The sequence below is a fragment of the Symphodus melops genome (genome assembly GCF_947650265.1).
Source record: "Symphodus melops genome assembly, chromosome: 4".
NCBI classification, from domain to species: domain Eukaryota; kingdom Metazoa; phylum Chordata; class Actinopteri; order Labriformes; family Labridae; genus Symphodus; species Symphodus melops.
In genome coordinates, this window is record NC_136694.1 from 14,138,409 (window position 1) to 14,158,644 (window position 20,236).

At 40.7% G+C, this 20,236-nt stretch overlaps 3 protein-coding genes across 3 annotated transcripts; 1 reads left to right on the forward strand and 2 right to left on the reverse strand.

Moving 5' to 3' along the window:
• Positions 1-380: 380 nt before the first annotated feature.
• LOC306822347 (uncharacterized protein) lies at positions 381-4,625 on the reverse strand. The gene is made up of 4 exons (XM_079341311.1): positions 4,334-4,625; positions 3,296-3,735; positions 2,039-2,079; positions 381-1,949 (listed from the first exon to the last, which is right to left on the reverse strand). Exons 1-4 carry the CDS (start codon positions 4,509-4,511, stop codon positions 977-979), a joined length of 1,632 nt encoding a protein of 543 aa, XP_079197437.1. The 5' UTR covers positions 4,512-4,625; the 3' UTR covers positions 381-976.
• Positions 4,626-5,465: 840 nt separating this feature from the next.
• Positions 5,466-12,580, forward strand: phf13 (PHD finger protein 13). Its single transcript, XM_079341323.1, has 5 exons — positions 5,466-5,913; positions 6,685-6,780; positions 8,636-8,815; positions 8,914-9,334; positions 9,952-12,580. Exons 1-5 carry the CDS (start codon positions 5,869-5,871, stop codon positions 10,182-10,184), a joined length of 975 nt encoding a protein of 324 aa, XP_079197449.1. The 5' UTR covers positions 5,466-5,868; the 3' UTR covers positions 10,185-12,580.
• A 69-nt stretch (positions 12,581-12,649) lies between these two features.
• Positions 12,650-19,801, reverse strand: LOC306822345 (dnaJ homolog subfamily C member 11-like). Its single transcript, XM_079341309.1, has 16 exons — positions 19,589-19,801; positions 18,755-18,884; positions 18,505-18,578; positions 18,283-18,384; positions 17,960-18,088; positions 17,748-17,870; positions 17,543-17,616; positions 17,260-17,449; positions 17,060-17,145; positions 16,252-16,368; positions 15,993-16,148; positions 15,734-15,803; positions 15,505-15,562; positions 14,856-14,998; positions 14,642-14,771; positions 12,650-14,543 (listed from the first exon to the last, which is right to left on the reverse strand). The coding sequence occupies exons 1-16, from the start codon at positions 19,712-19,714 to the stop codon at positions 14,518-14,520; spliced, it is 1,734 nt and encodes a 577-aa protein (XP_079197435.1). The 5' UTR covers positions 19,715-19,801; the 3' UTR covers positions 12,650-14,517.
• Positions 19,802-20,236: the final 435 nt, after the last annotated feature.

Below are 20,236 nucleotides of genomic sequence, written 5' to 3' on the forward strand. Positions count from 1 at the left end.
TATATGTACAAATACATTTATTTACTTATTTTTAGCCGGTGCGGCTTATATCCAGGTGCGCTCAATAGTACGGAATTTACGGTAGATCTCCTCTGGGTTGGCAGTGAATTAAAATGTTGCATATGTAATGATCTTGTCATCTGACTAACAATCCATTGATAAATAACCCTCTAAACTACAAACAAGTAAATGATGTCACAGGGTTTGTAATCTGCAGTGTTGGCAATAAAAACTTTGAAGGCCAATCCAGCATTAAGTGTAGGGTGCTGGTTTTGTAAGCGCTCATGTGTTTTGTTGCTGTTCAAAGGTGAAGACCTGAGGAGTTTAAAGAGTCACGGGAAAACTGAGGTGATGAAAGCAGCCATCACGTAAGTGAATCATTTTGTTTTTTAAAAGTTTTATTTTGAACATTCAAATATTCCCCATAAAAACACAATCAAATGAGGATATTTGTTTCTCGTGACTTGTAAGCATAATTTAAAAAATCCAATCAATCAAAAAGGTCTTTGAATTGATTCAGATTGAGGTAGACTTGTTTTACTTATATCTGACTTTACACAGATTAAATGACTAATCAAATGAATGAATATGTGCAAGTAGATTAATCAATTATAGAAATGATCTTTACGTCACTAGAAGCCATATAACAGGGGACAGGAGTACAGAATTATAGATAAACATGGCCAATAGCACATTCAGTTCAACTCTGAAATGCATTTAATATGACTCATCTTTCATTTACAGGTTAGAGGAAATAAGACTCAACAAACACGCTTCTCACGCTGCAATGAGAATACTTTAAATTCAAACGTAAAGATGATCAAAAGGATAAACTTCCTTTTAATAAAGTGTAACGATGTACTGTGAGTAGTTTTCTTAAAAGGCATTCATTCAAGTCATGTCCAATCTGTAGAAACTCCCAACCATCACTCTGTGGGGAACATTACATTAAGAATGACAGCAATGTGGCGTCAGCTTATAACAGACTTGGCAAGTAGTAGTAGAAGAAGAAGTTGTTCAGTTTCTTCTTCATGATGTCAATGATGACCTTGTCTCTGTAGATGCGCTGAACCAGCATGTCTTCATTGGAGAACACCAGCAGATCACACCACGACATGCCTGACAGCATCATCTCTCCTTGGATCTGCCAATATACAGAGTGGGTCTTCTTCAGCTGCAAGACGCCATAGTTGCATTTCAGGAAATTGTTGTCAATAAAGCTCCGGGAGTGGACGCATTTGACATGCACCAGCCCGAATTTGGGTTTCTCCTTGGGGTCATATACCAAACCATCAGGCTGCGACCCCAGCCACGGCGCATTCGGATGGATGACCAGGCCGCACGGGAACCAGTTGACACACGCATTGCGACAGTACTCCCGTAGTGCTTCAGTCTTCATCCCCTCATCTAGCTGCGCTGTCTTGCACCGGCGGATTCCACTCCGAATCTTGAATATCAGGTGCTCTGCGTTACTCTGTCCTGCTTTGAGTTTGCAGATTTCCCAAAACCGATTGGTCAGACGCAGCTTCTGCAGCTCCTCAGCTAACCCTTTGTCTCCATGTGGAGGGCGTGTGGAACTTTCCAGACTTTGTGCTGTATCCCAGTTGATCTGCATGACCCTTAGATGTTCCAGTTCTTTTGCACTGAGAGTCGGAACATCTGCCATTGGTTCCAACATGTGAGATAATAAGGGAAGCTTTGGGCAAGGGGGAGCGTTGTCATGAATCTGATAATCCTTACTTGATGGCAAAGGGAACTGATATGACAACGGGGAAGCCTTTGGGACTTTTCCAAAAGCACAGTCCACAGATTCTATATTGTCAGTGAGGCCCATTTTTGTTATCAGAGGTTTTTTGTCGTTCGGGAAGTCCTTGAAGGCTTCAGTTAGTCTTGCCAAAAGAATGTGGCAGTCAGGTGGAGTAGGGATAACAGATTTGTAGGGCATCATCCTAAATAAAGAAATTTTTGAACTTTTAGTAAACAAGCAAGAAGGAAGCTATGCAGCAACACTGTAGTTACACAGTCGTATTAATCTTACCTTGGCATTTCTAGCACGGTTTTCTGCAGGGAGCGCCTCTTCTATTTTGGAGTAAGATTTCCACCCAAGAAAAACACAACATAAGAGACCATCAAATTCAGGATCATTTCTCCACTGTTTACCTGATACACCAGGGAAAAACTGATCAAGCAAAAGTTGAACATTCTCACACCCGGGAAGGCCATCATGGTCGACTGAAGCGCCCTTTGTGCCCTGCCCGTGGGGCATTTCTCTCTGGCAGATCCCGGATGTGAGCCCTTGAGATAATGGACACCCACAAACCATTACCCACCTCAGCGTGCCTCTCGAGTTCCTTATATGTTCAGTGAAGGAACACAAGAGAGTACACTCGGGCTTAATTAGCTGTGGGCCATGGCATGTCTCCTGATCAAATTTAAAAACAGGCCTTTTTTAAAGGCCATGTCAGACAGATTAGATTTGGAATAAAGGCCGCAACTAACAATTATTTTTACATCAATATTTATGGATCAATCATTTGGTCTAAGAATTTTAAAAAATTCATCCTAGTTTCTCAAATTCAAAATTCAAATAGCTTTTTTTCTCCGTCTAAAATCCATAACATTCAGCTTAAAACAATATAAATCAGTGAAATATTTTACAATATATTGCATCATGAAATATTTCACATTTTCTTGTCATCATTTTGGGACTTTTGCATACAAAAATACCTTGATTGATTATTTTCCATCAATCAACTTATTGCAGATCGAATCGGAATCAGTTTTACGAATATGAGGAATTTGAATTCATGTTAGATTTTACTTTTTAATATTGTTTATTTTTGATCATTTTAACGTGGTTAGTCTCTTACAATCTACTGAAAAATACTCCATATATTTACTGTTTTATTATTGGCAACTGTATATCACACTTTTGTTCAGTCAACTGGGAATGATTTCATCCAAAACACCATGTAAAACATGTAGTGTTTCTGCTTGTTAAAAGAAATTAACAATAAGTTTTAAAACGGATCATTTTCCTTTTTGTCTACTTAAAGATCATCAAGTATACGATGGTTAGCTACTCAAAACGTAGTGTACTGCCTACAGGGCAGGAAAATCAATCAGAATAGTATGATGAATAAAGGCTCTGTGCATCCTTTATTTCAGAAAATAAATTTGAAGTTTTGCTTTACAAAACCCTTTAAAGTGCATCACAGAGACCTGACCAGTCGACATCAGTCTGACTTATTAAATGCTTTGATTCGAGAACCCTCTTGCCTTTGAATATGCTTACCTTTTTCCTTTTCTTTTTATTGTGTATTTGAAATTCCACACTTTCACTGGAGTTTTCCTCGCTCATGGATAGCTGTTGGTAATCTGTGAGCACATCGGAGTCCTGTGAGGAAACGGGATCGTCGTCATTATTCCCGTCCTTCGCTGCAGCAATGACTGAAGAATCCTGGTGAACCTCCATAACTTCAACAGGATACCAATCAGTGGACTGCACATTGACATCTTCTGCATCAGGGTCATTTTTAACCCAATCTGATACAATAAGATTATCAGCTTCCTCCACAAATTGTTGTTTGGTTGATCCCCAACATATGTCATGTTCTATTTGCTCTTCTTTAGGATTTATCGACAATGGCGTTGGTAGTGCCACGCTCACACCCCTGGTCTGCTCAGAGGGCCCATGTCCGACTCTTGCTGTTATCCCAGTGTGTTGAATATCATCTATGTAAGGGTTTAAAAAAAAAAACGAAAGAAAGAAAACACACATTTCACAAACTGGACAATTCTCTCTTCAGTTTGGGCATAAAAAGCTTTTTCATGAACATGTGCAGTCCAGACATTAAAAGGTTTATGTGTTTTTGTTTATCTACTGTCGTTTCATCTTCAGCTAGGCTGAAGTAGAAAGTAGAGGAGATATTTAACTAAACCGTCTTTTACGGAAATACTGAAGCAAAATAAAATCATCTGTACTTTAAATGATCACTTAATTATCAAATGTAACACTTAAGCTCTCTAAGCTAGAGTTAGAGACCATATATGGCAAACACTACATTACATGTTTGAAATCATTAACTCAACAGTATGCTGAAGATTTAGAGCTACACGTGCTCCCCTTCATGATAGTGTATACTGTATGCACAGATGGGCAGAAGTCTGTAGGTGAATTAAACCAATGTGTTCATAAAGCCAATTTAGCTTTGTATGTTTTAATGGTGTCATAAGCTCGTTTTTTCAAGTCTGTATTTAAACCGTGAGGCTTAATATTGTAGAGACTGGCGTCAGCATACATATAATTGTTGCTTGAACCAAAGGGACCCACCTATCCTGGGTAACTTTATCTCGGGGCTGACCACCATGTGCAGGATGTTCCGCAGCCGTGTGTTTTCCTCGTAGTACGCCTCCACAAGAGATTCAACTTCTCTGAACACGTCCACCGCCACCGAGGTAAAGCGTTCAGTTAAAAAGCTGCGAAAATGATGGTGTCTATTGCTTGTCATTTTTAAACGCTCAAGTTAAATACGATATTAAATTTACCACTGTGAAAGACGCGCCGTCCACGACAACCGGAAACTTAAAACATCCACCTTCCGGCTGCTCGTATTTAATTTGCTGCACAGCGACCTCATGCCGACGGTCAGCAAAATACATCAACATGGATTTTTATGAATGTAAAAAAAAGTATTAATTTATAATCGTATCATATTGGTAAACGTGTACTCATTTAATTACATTTTATTTGTATCTAATACATTATTCCAGCATTGGCAATAAATACTAGAAGACGTTCAAGAGAAGTCTATTGCCACTAAAACGTATAACGTTGCTTAAAGTTGATTAAAAAAAAAGTAATCGATGTATTACTAAATAACATGGAATAAATTGTTTCATAGTTTCAGTCATAGCCTACAAAAACAATTTAACTAACTGAAAAACATGAAATATAAGGGGCCCAGACAGTATCTTGTCAAAAGATTTAGTGGTTAAAAACAAAATAAGAATACAATTTTTATCTGCTTCAATTTCTTGATTGAAAGTTCCTCAGTAGATTGAATTGCTCTTTAATATTGCCGCTTTTTTCTTTTTTTTTTTTTACGTTTTAGAAAATGAAGGTGTATTTAAGCTTTTGAAGAAGTAATATTTCACCTTTAATAAAGATGTCTGTGTTGATTTGGAGCAAATATCTTATGACAAATAATTTCTCTATTGTAGTGCATAAAAACTGCAATTGAGTTGGTATATAGATAGATAGATAGATAGATAGATAGATAGATAGATAGATAGATAGATAGATAGATAGATAGATAGATAGATAGATAGATAGATAGATAGATAGATAGATATTTTTTCAGTCAGGTTACAAGTCGAGAAGAGAGCCACTGAATATTGTATGTGCCAACTACAGTCTATGATGCCAACGGAGGGCGGTAATGAGCCGCTGTGATCAGTAGCTAGCTGCTCCGATTTTAGTAGAAGAAGAAAAAGACGAACCCCGCTCAGGCAGCTGGTGACAGCCGTGAACCGGAGCAGACAGTAAACCGGATCAGACGGAGACATTACCGGACTGCTCGGCGTGAAATACTGGTGTGGCGTTAACAAAGATTTAACAGTCACGGGAGGCACGTTTTGGAGAACTTTGAACCGGCTCTGACATCGGTTTTAGTAACGTTATTGTCACGCTGAGTGGACACTGTTGACTCCACTTTGAGCTGAACTAACGTTAGTCATAATAACGACAGGTATGTAGCATGACAAGCTAGAAGGAAACCTCCATCGTATTTACGGTCGCATCGAATCGTCCAGTTTCTGTCGTCTGTCACCGGAACAAAACGCCAGGTTGTCGGGTACTGTATAAAGATGGGCGACATCGACCCATCGACATCTAATGCATTTCAAACGGAGGTAAGTGTTTGTTTTTGAGCTTATGAGCTGTTGTACAGTGAGTAGTTTGCAGGCATAGCTAAGTGTTAGCAAACGTCAACTTGTCACCACACGATGTAGCAGCTGCTGATTACTGAGTGTTAGCACACGACGCTGTGTTGACATGTAGTTAGCAGCTGGTGCAGAAATAAAATAAGTTTTACACGCTTAGCATTCATATACATCATGTTTAGACCTGCGCGTTTCCATACCAAAACGCCGCATAGTCAGTGTCCTCGTCGACACCACTGTGAAGATTGTTAGTGAGCTGAAAGAAAACATTCCTTCATCATCGCGGTGCATGCTAACACTGCTAACAGTGGTTAACTTAGCATCACAATGAGGCAATCTGCTTGTTTTTCACCTGTCAGTAAAAACAGATTATTAACACTGGTTTTTAATGGCTCTCGATGAATGTTTGCCAGCTTTTAATTCTGATTTGGTCGTGACCAGATAGTTTTGTTTACTAGATAAACTCCACCCATATTATCCACCAACTAGCCTGTTAGCGTGAGTTACTGATTTGAGATGCTCGTCGACGCAGCTAACATTAGCTGAGGTTGGCTCGGTGGGGGGTTGGTATTCAGTGATGAGCCCAGAAGAAAAATGTTTTTATGGTGGCCTATGTTTGTGTTACAGTGGTAATATGTATTTTTTTGTTCAGATGTATTAAGCCTCCAGCGTTGAGTGTTTGTGCAGACCATGTCAGGAGGATGTGTGAAAGTTTGATGCAGCTCATGTTTGGTGTTGCAGGGTTTCAGTCCGCCATACAGGAGGACTGTAGAGGATTTTAACAAGTTCTGTACTTTTGTCTTGGCCTATGCCGGCTACATCCCATATCCTCACGAGGTGAGTAAACAAGGATACAGCGTGTTGTACTTGTGTTTCTGAGCTAAACAGACTTTTAAGTTTAATACTCTTCTCATAAACCCTGAGGACCAAAGTCAAATAAAAGATTTGTTAAAGTAGAAATTACTAAATAATCGGTAACATAGATTTAAAAAAAAGCATCTAGACATATCAATAAACAAAAAAATTGCTCTATGCTTAGTGAAATCCTGAAGCTATCAATGCACTCGCTGAAGACATGGATGTAATCAATACACAATAACACATTACATTACCTTCGAGAAGTCCTGACTTTATGTTGACAGAAGTCATCGACTGGAAAAGATGAAGTGAAACCATTCATGGTCACACTGTTCTTACAAGTAAATCACACTACTTTTTCTTAAATTATATTCAGCCTCCTCAGCAAATTGTGTACTGGATTGAAAATCTGATATGGGACATTGACTCTTTTTCCGCTTATTGCATCCTCTGTGTGCAACAGATTTAGACAATGAGATTATCTGAAACAGATTCTTTTCTCTGTTGTTTCCCTGGCTTTGTTTGTTTTGGTTTCAGCACACCCCTCTGTTACAGATTAACTTCAGTTCTTTTCTTACCATCCATGTGGCATATACAGCATACTCCCTTTTGTATAAACGATTTCATGTGCAACTCTGTTTTAAGTACAACAAATGGCTTCCTGTCTAGTTTGCAGGAATGAACAAACTGTTACTTAAAGCCTCCTTTACCAACAGTTTTTTTCACCCAACAACAACCATAGAGATACATTGTAATCTTTTCTCACATTACCGTATTTTCCACACTATAAGGCGCACCGTATTATAAGGTATTATTCAATGAATGACATATTTTAAAACTTTTTCCATATATAAGGCGCACCGCATTATAAGGCGCTACCGTAGAGGCTTGGGTTACGTTATGCATCCATTGGACGGTGCTGCGCTAAAGGGAATGTTAACAAAACATCCTCCACTTCCGCACCATTGATTCGTTAATGTTGTAGCATCTGTACGGACGTTAAAGGACGACGAGTGTTCAAATAACAGATTTTAATAACCCGATCACTGTCGGCCGTGACCACGCCGTTTACAGTGGAGAACAAAACCATAACTTGCCGCAACAATCCAACTCTCTCCCCCAGCGTTCTCTCATACAGCCGCTCAACACGTTCTCGCTGGTGCATTCACTGACTCTCCACATAATCGGAATTATGAACACATAATCAACTACTGACTTTACAACATGAACCGTTACAATGTTAAACTCTCTCGCTGCTGCTCTATTCCCGTGTTCTACTGCGTGACTGATCGCCTTGAGTTTAAACTCTGCGTTGTAAGCGTGTCTCTTAATAGGAGCCATTTCAGGGTCTTTACACAAACACACAAATGGAAATGAAACGCTGTTTTATATATCCCAGCATGCATCGCGCACTACTTCTTCTACGGGGGAAAATTGAGTCGGCGGCTGCTTACCGTAGTTGCGAGACCTGTTGCGGCTCAATATTGATCCATATATAAGGCGCACCGGATTATAAGGCGCATGGCCAGCTTTTGAAAAAAATGAAGGCTTTTAGGTGCGCCTTATAGTGCGGAAAATACGGTAATTGTTTTCTTTTCATTACATTCTTTACAGTTGTTAAATGTATCGTTTCAGGTATAAGCTAGTATTTTTCCTTTTAAGATCTCTCTCACATCTGAATTCAGTTTCATTACTTAGTAATAGATGTATAACACCTACGTTGCTGCATTGTTAAAACTGGGGCATTTCTCACACCAAAGAACTATCGCAAATGTTTTGAATCAGTCATTTATCTGCCTGATTTCACTCACTGTTACTTCTCCACCGTTTACAGGACTCTCCACTGCGCAGTAGTTCCAGCCCCCCCAACAGCACAGGCAGCACAGCTGACAGTGATGGTTGGACACCTGGACCCCCAACCTCCTGTCCCCAACGGCCCTTCAAGGCGCCCCAGGACAGGAGCAGGAAACGTCCACAGCCAGGAGCCACACTGTCCAGTCACACCAAGAAAGATGTGAGTGGATTACATTTGACATAACATCATTGGTCTTACAGTAAGTCTTCACCTTCAGACCTTTTAACGGCCCACTGTTTCTTTTTCTTTCCCTGAAGCACACATTTACCACCCTGCACCCAGATGACCGCAGGAAAGCTGACAAGCTGAAGAAAAAGAAAAGGAGAAAGGAAAGGGAGCATTCAGGTGGTGAGGAAGGCGTGCTTCAGCAGGCTCAGTCTACAGTCCAAGAGTTGCAGTACCCGGTGTCCTTCGTTGGCAAAATGATCAAAGAAGAGCCAGAAGATGATATCAGCATTCCCCTCCATCCCCAGCGTCTACATAGTCCCGCCCTCTGCAAAGAGGAGCCCAACGATGAGGGCCAATCATGGGAAGGTCAGGACCTGGAGGAAGGAGTAGTAAAGGTACAGAAGGTGGAGGGCTTTTCAGGAAGCAGAACAGTGTTCCGTCAGGGGAAGCAGGTGGTGTTCCGAGACGAAGATGGATCAGGAGAGGATGAAGACATCATGGTAGACTCAGGTAAAAAAAAAAAAAAAGGCACATAAGTTTATTGTTACAAGTGTGATACTTTGCAATTCTATGTGGTTCACTAAAAAATTGAAACTTGGAATAAATGTCTGTTAAATCAAATTAAAATCAAATCTTTTTGATTTAATATTACCATTATCTAATTTCACAATACCCCAATTTTGAATGTCAATTGATAAAAGTAAAAATCAACCAATATCAATAGCTGTTTTGATACCATGGTAATAACATTATAAGCCCTGGGTCCCATGAAGTGCTAAACCCTTGTTTTAATTGACAGTCTGTCAAGCCTCTTTCTGTGTTTCGATTTTCTTGTTGGTGGAGAGCACTTAATTAAAACAAAAAACTCCTTCTTGCACCTTCACACAAAACTGTAGACCTTTAAAATAATCATATTGTTTTGTCTTTATTTTACCACTCTACTCTTTCTTCATCTTTTGGTTATTCAACCACAGCTTCTCTTTCTCTCTCTCAATATGTTTCTGTGTCGTTTATTTTGCACCACTCTAATGACCAAGAATCAAGATTTATATTTGTCACACACTCATACAGATGTGCAGTCAACTGTAAAGCTAAACTTAGCATGTTCTCTCTCCTTGTCTCCTCAGACGACGACTCGTGGGACCTAGTGACTTGTTTCTGCATGAAGCCCTTTGCAGGCCGCGCCATGATAGAGTGTAACAAGTGCAACACCTGGATCCACTTGTCGTGTGCCAAGATCCGCAAGAGCCACGTGCCAGAGACATATGTGTGCCAGAGCTGCCGAGAGACGCACGGAAACACGGATACCCGTCGCTCCCACCGCTCGCGAATAGGCCCACGCAAGCATCTGCTTGACTGACTGGCTGAACCCTGAGCTCTTAACCCTCCCCCTCCCCTCCCCCCGCACCTGCTGGACTGACTCCTCCCTCAAATTCAGGTCTTGCACCCGTCTGTCCTTCATGGTCAGCCACATTTTCTATAGACACTTTGGTGGACCTATCCCAAGCCTTTATCCCATTTGTAAACAGTCTGAGTGCTATTTTAGATTTCCTAAGGCTTGTTTCTGCTTCCCTACAGACTCTGTGCGTAAGGCAATCACTGAATGGATGTCTGTCTGTCTGTAGATGACATTAGCATAGCAGAAAACTGCACCGGCTAGACTTTGCGTCTCGTGAACACTGGAAACATTTGAACTGCCATATGTAGAGAGAAACCCCTTCACAACTGCCACCCTCTATGATGCATTTTGGGGATTTATGGGAAAGACAGTTTGCACTTTTTTCCCAATTTTAAAAAAAAAGAAATATCTATCTGACCATCTGTCACTGGGTTAGGTATGTCTTTTTGATTTAAACTAGCTTGTCTTGTACGGGCCTCCTGTCAATGTTAGACAAATAACCGTTAAAAATGAGAAAACGAGTCAAGCCCTGTGTTACTTGCTTCAGATGGTGCTATAGTATAAAGCTGAGGTATTATCCAATAGAACAAAAATGTAGGAAAAAGAGTAAAGTATGTATCTGCTTCAACTATTTCCTGTTTTGTTTTTTATTTAACGCTTTATGGAAAAATACTATTGAGGCTCTAAGCCTGTACAGCTGAAACAAGCTCTTGTTCTCTTTCTTCGACTTCACAGACTGTCTTCCAGCCTAAGCTACTCCTCTGAATATTAGGGTTCAGTTGGCCACACGTGAAGCTTCGACACACTTTACTGTTCAGAAAACAGTGTTCTTACTTTACCACACTTCTGTTTCTAAGAATTGTTTCAGAAGAAATAACTGTTCGTTCCTACAAAAAAAAAAAAAAAGACAGACAGCATGCAAGTTGTCAGTTAAAGTCTTTTAGGATATGTTCTAATCCCGGGACAAAAATCAGTCCGATACTTTCCTAAAATGCAGTATCATTGAGCTGCAAATATCTGAACAGATAGCATTATTTAAAAGGCTCCAACGTGTGTAATGTTCTTTTCTCAGACAGAGCATTCCACAAAGCATTGATGCTTACTACCTACGGCTTTAAAGCTGCAAAGACAAACTGGGTTCCATGCCAACTATCATGTGATGGTATCAAAAATCCCACAGTAAGTTCAACGATCGTCGAAGCTAGCCAAAAGTCACCACTCAGTATTTGTCCAACACTAATAAAGATGATGTGTTTTGATCTCACATGTGCTGGAGAAGTGAATGTTATCAGAACATCTCCAGTTGGTTTCCCTAAAGCGTTTTCCGGTGTCTCTGCTGACAGGCGTGAACAACTTCAATGTTCATGAACACGATTGTTTTTTGTTTGTTTTCAACAGTTTCATGCTCAAGTTTTCAGAGAGGAGCATATTTACAGAAGGGAACTTATGACCGTCCTGTAGAGGTGACTAAAAGCTTTTTTTAACTGGACAAGTGCTGTCTGAGTACGATTCTCCAGTTGGAATTATGCATGCACGTGTGTTTGTTTGACTGACTGGTTTACACTGTGTAAGGGTGAAGGCTTGTGCTGCTATGAGTCACCTCAGCTAAAATCCCTGGTGGTTATTGGTCACTTGTACGATAGAGAAACGTGATTGTCTGCTAAAATACCATGGGAATGGTTTGGGAAGTATTTCGTACGTCTCTTGACAGGTTGTATCAGAAGAGCAGATATCAAACTCATCATCTCTCACCTTTTGACAGCAGTAAATAGTTGCTTTTGTATGCAGCAGGTTTATTTGGAAGATGTTTTTAAGGCACATTACTAAAGATTTTAAGCTGTTATTCATGTGCCATCTGCTGTTTTTTTTTCTTCTGATTATATAAAAGCCATACTGTAGTGATATGTTTTAGCCTTGGATATCTGAGTCCAGGGAGGGATTTAACCATGCAGAATCAACGACTTGGACAGGGAAGTACTAACACACACACACACACACACACTGAATGTTTGGTTTGTAACATACACAAGACTTTCTGAGAGTTTAAAATGGTTAAGCTCATCTCTGCACTTGTCTTCTGTTATTTACAAATGTTGGTTAACGTGTGGGTACCCAGCAGGCATCCAGGTTTAAAGTTTTCTAGGCGTTTCTCGACCCGAAATTTGACAAAAATGTCAAGTTTTTATGTGCGTCTTTAAGACATCGGTGTAAATTATTCTTCACAATGCTCATTGTGATGCAGTTTATTCTGATCCCGGGTTGTCCTATCCCCTTATTGAGAAAGCGTTGTCTGTACTGTGGTGCAAACTGTTTCTGTGAAACTATTGTAAATAAAGAGTTACCATTTTAACACATTACTTTTCATCTTTGGTAATATCAGTTGTTTTTATTTCCCAACCGGCCACTCAGTCAGCACAAGACAAGAATCAAGAGCTTCATATTTATTGTAATCTTTACAGGACAGAGAAAACAGGCTCCTCAAACATACAATACATACTGGTGTGGTTCAGTGGGGGTCGGAGTTGAACAGCAGGATAGCAGTCTTTCTGCTGGCCTCATGGTGGCACCAGAGCCGAGGTGACCAGCTGACCTTCCAAATACTTTGAAACATTTGAGACAAACACATAGTACAGACGAAAGCAGTGCAAAATTGCTGATTTAAAAGGGACCCAAACCCAAGACTGTTAAGGATCTCACTGCAGAGAAGGACAGGGAGTGGCATTCTTCACTCGGACAACATGTCCATCTTAATGCTGACCCTCATTTCTTGAGGGTCTATTGCAACCATATAAAGTCAGCACAGTATGAGACACTGGTCCAGCAGCTCTTTCATGACATCTAATAGGTTTAAAACTGGATTTTGATTAAATTACCACTGTGTTTGGATAAAATGCTATTTGCATCCCGTAGTTGTGATTTTGAATGTCTTCCAGGATTCCCTCATGCCAAGGACAGGGTCTCTCCATCAAAACTCCTCTGTCACATGTTCTCCTTTACAGCCAAAAAAAAAGCAATGTGCATCTGAAGCAGAAAAAGAAAAAAACAATTCCTGTGCAATAACGATAAATCTGATCAGAATCAGAAAGTGCAATAGTTTGAATTAGATGTCTTCATGTCAACCTCACCATTCTGATAAAATAACAAAAGCTACAGTGCAGGTAAATTAATGTTTGGATAACCACATAGACTTGGTAATAACAAGTGACAGTGGCACTTATTTTTTAAAAAGTGGGGCACATAATATCAAATTAAATACATGGCACATGATTGGTATACAAACAATAAAAATGAAATATATAAACGCCAATGTGCCATAATCAGTCAAATAAATCAAGCTTAAGGGTGGCTCAGGTCACATCCGGAAACAAGTTACTGTCAGCAGCAAACACAACCTTCACGAGGGAAAATGTTTATCTATGTCCTCCAGAGCTAACATCCCAACCGTGAAATACCCTCCGCACATGTACTGTAGCTTTTTTTTTTTTTACCTAAATAATGAACAATTTATAAGGTTTAATGCCAGCCTGGAGATATGTGTCTGTTTTAAGAGTTCAAGCCTGTCTCACATTGGTTGGGGATGTCACCATCAAAGCACATCTTTATCGTGTATAACTCCTCCCTAAACCACACATCTCATCCATCACAGATACAAGTTTTTGAGCACCGGTTCACTGCTGCTGACTGGCAGCAGAGATGTGACTGAAGGGAAAAACAAAAAAAAAAAAAATCCCCATCCCTGTTCAGCCACGGGGTTCACTGAGAGATGATCCTGCATAGTGTTCCTCTAAGCATTCGCACGAGTTAGTGTAACGACTCGTATGTTATGACGTTATTAGATTCAAACAGGGTGACACAAACACAGGACTAGAGACTACAATGATATGGAATAAAACGACAGAACAGCTCATTTGTATATGCTCGACTTAAGAAATATCTTTTAACTCTTTGTGCGCACCTTTCACTCTTCATCAACAGGAATGATCCCCCGTGCCTGTGGTGACTATCACTTCTTCTTTGTAGTGCATATATAACTATGTTTTCAGGAGTCTGCACTTGCAGCAGCCGAGAGACACGAAGGGTGATAACCTTGTAGAAACCCTGAGCCCACTCCTGCATGGTACTGAACCTCGGAGCTGGCCCACAGGGAAGGGAGGAGTGGAGAAACTGGATACACAGGTTCACTAATACCATGAGGGGAGAAAAAGACGTACTGTTGATGTGTCCTCTCCACTCTGGGATGCTTCCGATTAGAGAGTCTATTTTTATCTATGCTGCTCCAACATTCGCTAGGCTCCTAAGACTCAGACTCAAGTCTGTGTGCTGAAAAGAAAAAATAATCATTTTAACATGGACGCATTCAAAATACTGTGATCTGTTATATATGTACATACATCTACATTATATTAATGCATACTCACATTGCTTGGGTATCCGTAGTGGCTCAGTGTCTGCAGCGATGACTTGGTGCATGACACCTCTGAACTGGTACAGTAATTTCAGACTCTTTTCCTCTCCCACACAGGGGTCGTAAAATCCCGGCAGTCCGGCCTGAACCGACAGAAAGACATAAAGAACACTGATGTACGCATGCAGATCTGTAGGTGGTCGAATGGGACACGTAAACCCACGCACCTTCGAGGACTCTGTGAGGATGAGCTTGGAGTCTTTGACTATGCACTGCAGAGGTACAGTGACGTCGATCACCTTCGCTTTCTCCTGCTTCTGGCTGGTGTCAGACACAAACTTTCCATACCAGGCGTTCAGGATGATCAGGCCTACACAGAACATAACATGTTGGGTTTTTTTTAAGTTAAAAGTGTCTTCATGTAACCAGCCTGCTACTGTGTTGGCTGGATATTTATTCTATGTCGCTAATAAACAATCCATTCTTACATGTGTTAAAACTTTTAAAGCAACCAGATGAAAAAAGGAATTTGCACTAAGTAAGCGCCTGCTCCACAAACTGAGCCAAACTAAAATCTAAATGACTGATTTAGTTCATCAGTCCACTATGATGTTTTCACTACAGTGTATTATGAAGAAGGATACCTTTACTATCACTTTTTTGACAACAAGAGGTAACTGAGGTCTGACTGTGAAAAACAGAATTTGGAAAAGGCATTGCTGTATTATGCTTTTAAAGGCATCCATGAGATATGTTTCAACTTCACACTTTTCATTTTTACCAAGTCTTATCTGTCTGCAGGCTTTCGAAAATATTCAGTTTCCCACCCTAATGTTGTCTTTGTGTGAGCGCGTTTGTGACTAAGTGTTCACTCACCCATCTTGGATTCTTCAGCTTCTATGATTCTCCTCACAGACTCCTGCATCAGCAGAACCTGCCAAGGGAGGAAGAGGAGCAGGAGCAGGAGGAGGAGGAGTGGGAAACCAAAAAAAAAAAAAAACGGAAAAAGAGAGAGAATAAAATGAGACGAGTGGAGCTGAACCCAGAAACAATGATCAGTGATCCTCCACAGACAGTTTGAGAGTGTCTGCATGTGAGCACTCACGGCAGACTCTGCCTCCTGCTTCTTCTTGGCGATGTCTGTGGCTGAGCTCTTCCTATGCAGCTCCAGCTCTCTGAGAAGCGCAGCGAAAAACAGAGTAGACATCGACAATTACCTAATGGGAGTCACATGCACGCAACATGAAGTGTGTTGCAATTTAAAGCGTATACTACTACTCCATCAGAAACAAGCTCCTGTGATGCTCTGCTATGATTTTCATAGTTACAATATGATTTAAAAAAAGAAGGACATGTTTACTAACTCCTGTTTCTGTGCCCGTGAGTATGGGATGATGATCAGTCTGTGGACGGCCATGTAGAACAGCAGAGGTCCAGCGGTAGCGTAGAAGACGGCACTGGGCAGCAGCTGATCTGTTAGGTGGACTGGAAACAGATACGTTTGACTGGCGCGTGCCAACCTGCAAAGAAACAAAAGGTGCCAATTTATCCACACACGTCAGATAATAACGAGAGACAGAGAGCCACCGAGGAATGAGCTCATATTTTGGGTTTGGCTTTTACTTGATCTTGAGTGTGACTCCCTGAGGGACACCGATGCTGACAGTCGCTGACAGGACACTGTGTCTGCTGATCTTTCTCTCTGCTCCATATTCCACCACAGTGCCGAACCAGCCCGTCCTGAAGAGAAAGACAAAAATAAACAAAGACTATAAGAGTAAGGCAGCTACAGTGACATGAAATCAATCAAACAGACTGAGATTAAAACCACTGAGGAGCTAATACCTTGACAAATTCATCATTTTCACATTTGATCTCTTATTGTTAAATGTCTTTTGTATTCATTTACATGTGTGGCTTTACTTTTTTTTTTTTATTTCCCTGCAGTGTTTTATGTGTATACTGTTTTTGATCTCCTGCGGCTCTTTTAATGCCGCATGTCAGAGCTGTTAATACACTTCTGTTATCACTAAAAAAATTCAAGGTGTGGCCTGAGGTTGTGCATGTCACATGACGTAACAGTCAAGGGTACATTTGTTACGTGTGACCATTGAGACTAAGTTCTCCTGTTTCATGCACAAGTGAAAATATTTTTTTTTTAATGTCACCGTCACTTGGATTTGAAAAGATGAACAGCTTTCTTGTCCCTATGACGCATGATTTAACATTTCCTCACAATTTCTAGAAAAGTGCATCATGTGACATTTCTCTTTCAATATCCGTAAAATTTCATTGAAAGAAATCACTGTAAATCATTCTAAAACACTTGATACCAAGCACTATTTACAGCTGGTATTAACTGGCATTTCAAAAGTTCTTGGAAAAAGAAGCCTAGGAAAACAGAATAAGTTGTTTGAGACATTAAACGTACTTCACCGAGCCTTTCACTTTGGTCTGGTCTTCATCCTGAAACTTGTACTGGTAGCTCATCATCAGGTAGGAGTGAGGCACACCAAGCTAAATGTTATGGGAGATAATTTATACAGAGTGCAACAAATCTTTGATTGAGAAGTGGAAAACAAAAATGACTATGATGACAGCAAGTGTAAACTTGCCTGTACTTATTTGTACCTGCAAAGCAAGAGTAAAGTGGCTGCTCTTTGTGTCTCGGACCAGGCTGGTTGTCATGGCGCTGTTGGGCCCCCAGCGCCACTGCAGATACCCCATGGTGTTCTGGTCCAGGTGGCGTGCTGTCATCAGAGACCAGCTCGGTCGCAAACCTCGAGGTGAAAACTGCAAACCGCACTGGGCTGTCAAGAAACTGGGCCGAGAAATGACAGAGTGGATTAACATTGAAGAGACAGATGTTCTCACAGTTTGTGTCGCAGTCCTGTATCAAACAGAGCCTCCTTACCAGCGTGGAGTGAGGTTACGAAACACCTTCAACCCAATGAGAGGTCCAAGGATATCTCCTGCACCTAACTCCACCTGTAGAGGAGAATGCACAAAACAAATTACTGCAGAGGAACACAGCTGCAACAACATCTCTATCATCCCATGTTAACGTTTAACACAAAGGGGATGTTCAACGTTACTGTGTTGTACTGTGTAGTGCATACCTCTCCCCATCCCTTGGCTGACGTTACCCTTCGTACAGTCATGTTAATGTTGCCCCCTCCATTCCCATTGTGTGTAGAAAGTGAACCAGACAACACGGCAGTGTCCGAGTTCGTCAAGGGGGCCTGGGGGGAAAAAAACCCTGGATAAAACCAAGAATGCTACTAATGCTACTAAGAGTGTGTGTTTAAAATGTGTGTGTGTTTTGTTGTACCTCTATGGACTGAGAAATGTGCATCTTGTTGATTTCAATGTGAGGAAAGCCTCCTCCTGGCATTTCTTCAAAGTCTTCATCATAACGGTCAAATAGGTCTGTTGCATCCACACCCACGCTGATGGTGCCCTGGGTAGTGAGGATGTAAAGGGGAGATGTTGGCAGAATTCATCAAGAAAACTGGAGAAGGTGAGTAACATGAAATGAATGTGGAAACCACCCACGGAGTTATAAGACACAATGTTTCTATCAGTATCCCACACAAGAGATAATTGAATGGTGACGTTGATGAAGAAATGTGAAGAAGTTGTGAGTTAGAGAACCTTGGGGTTAGTTCTTTGTTGAAGTCTCCTCTCTTCTCTTTCTCTTTGCAGCCTTTCATACTCCTCACGGATTTCCGCTGGTGTCCTCTTTCGTTCCACAATCTGCACATTATTATTAACACAAGATATATGTAATAAGGATACGTTTAGACGGTAAGTGTAGGGTAGCAGCAAAACAACTCAACGTCAGGACAAAAGGATTATGTTAGACAGAATACAAACCTCCCAGCCTTCCACCTCCAGCCCTTTCTTCCCAAAGAGGTCATAGATGGCTCTGGAGTGATCGTCACTCAGCACTGAGGGTAAAGACAGTCACAATGGTCTAGTTTACTCAGATCTTATGTGTTTGCATCTTTTCTTTCTTTTCTTTTTTTCATGATTTGCCATGAAAGTGACACTGTTGTTTTTAACTGTCAGGTGAATCACAATACAAGTTTAGACTAAAGGGGTTCTAGAGGTGTTAAGTCCTTACCTTCATATGCTTGGTGAACCTGGTTGAACAGCTGCTCAGCCTGACTTTTCAGCTCGGGGTCTCGATGTTTGTCAGGATGGTAGAGCATACATAGCCTTCTATAAGAGGCCTTCAGCTCCTCCAATGTAGCCTGTACAACAGAGAGGTCAGGTAAAGTGCCATGAAAGGTTATTTCTATAATAAGAACATTTACATTATTATTTGGCCCATGATTGTGCCTACAAACAGTTTAGTACAATTTACTATAGTAATGATGGATACAAACAGGGGGTCTATAACTAAATCTGAAACTATTCATTTTGGGTCATTTATTTGTTTGAAAAAAAAGTTGTAAATAAATAGCTTGAATCATCTCTGTGAGAAAAGAGTGCTGCCTAAAGGTACACTTGTTTGAACTAATTGAAGATAGCCAATACTTCACTGACATAAAACAACTACTATAAGATGTTTGATGTATAAGGCTACTTGCAGTATTGTTACCAGACCTGACCTTGTTCAATTGAACGTCCGAGTTTAAGTCCCAGTCAGGCCTCTCAGTCAGAAAACTGATCTGTGTTACAGTGCTCGTCGATTCTCAAACAATAACTTTGCACCTGCTTAGAATGCCTTTGCAGCCTGCATGAAGTCAAGAGATACTACAATCCTGCACGATCATGCTTCTGCAGCATCAGCATCAAGACACGGATGGTGGTGCAGATGAAAAAGACCGTTACAAAACTGAAGGAGGATGCACCGTCTGCACACCATTTCCCCAAGAGGAATCCACCTGCCGACACTTACGGTGAAAGGTTAGTAATCATTCAAAGCTTCACTGTTAAACTGGATTAACCTTACCTCTTTCCTGACGTTGAGTAGAGCGTAGTATTCTTGATTATTCGACTCGTAATCATCTTCTAAGGACGCGGCCATGTTTGCGTCTGGTCCAGTCCCGCCCACCCCTCCTGTGTCCTGGAACCTCATTGGTCAGTCGTACCTGGAACGGAAGTCGCTCTATCGCCACCCTCTGGTGAAGTTTAAGACCAACACGAAGGGAACTAGACCTCAAAGACCAGAGTCCTTTGAAAGAGGGCTCTGGTCAAAAGAGAATAAGAGAAAGAAGACGAGCAATGTTTCATCGTCTAAGTAAATAATGTATGCGAGTGTGTACAATACCCATTTAGCAGGTCATTGTTAACAATGATTCAATCATGTTTTCCTCCTGTATGAGGGGAGTTTCAACTTTCTGCGGTTATGGAATCTATAAGGTCCAGTATCTTAAAGGTTGAAGTCATCTTTTTGTAAACTACTAGTTACACACCTTCTTAAACCTTCGTTTAATGTGGACACTTTTTACTTCCTTGATGTGTTTTTTAATACATTAGAAATATTTTGCTGATATTGTTAAGATACCTCAAATGTCTAATTATTTGTGTTCAAATAGGATAGAGCTTGTTCAAAAAAACACGTGCATATGCATTGTTCTTTTTATGAAATGACGTTTTT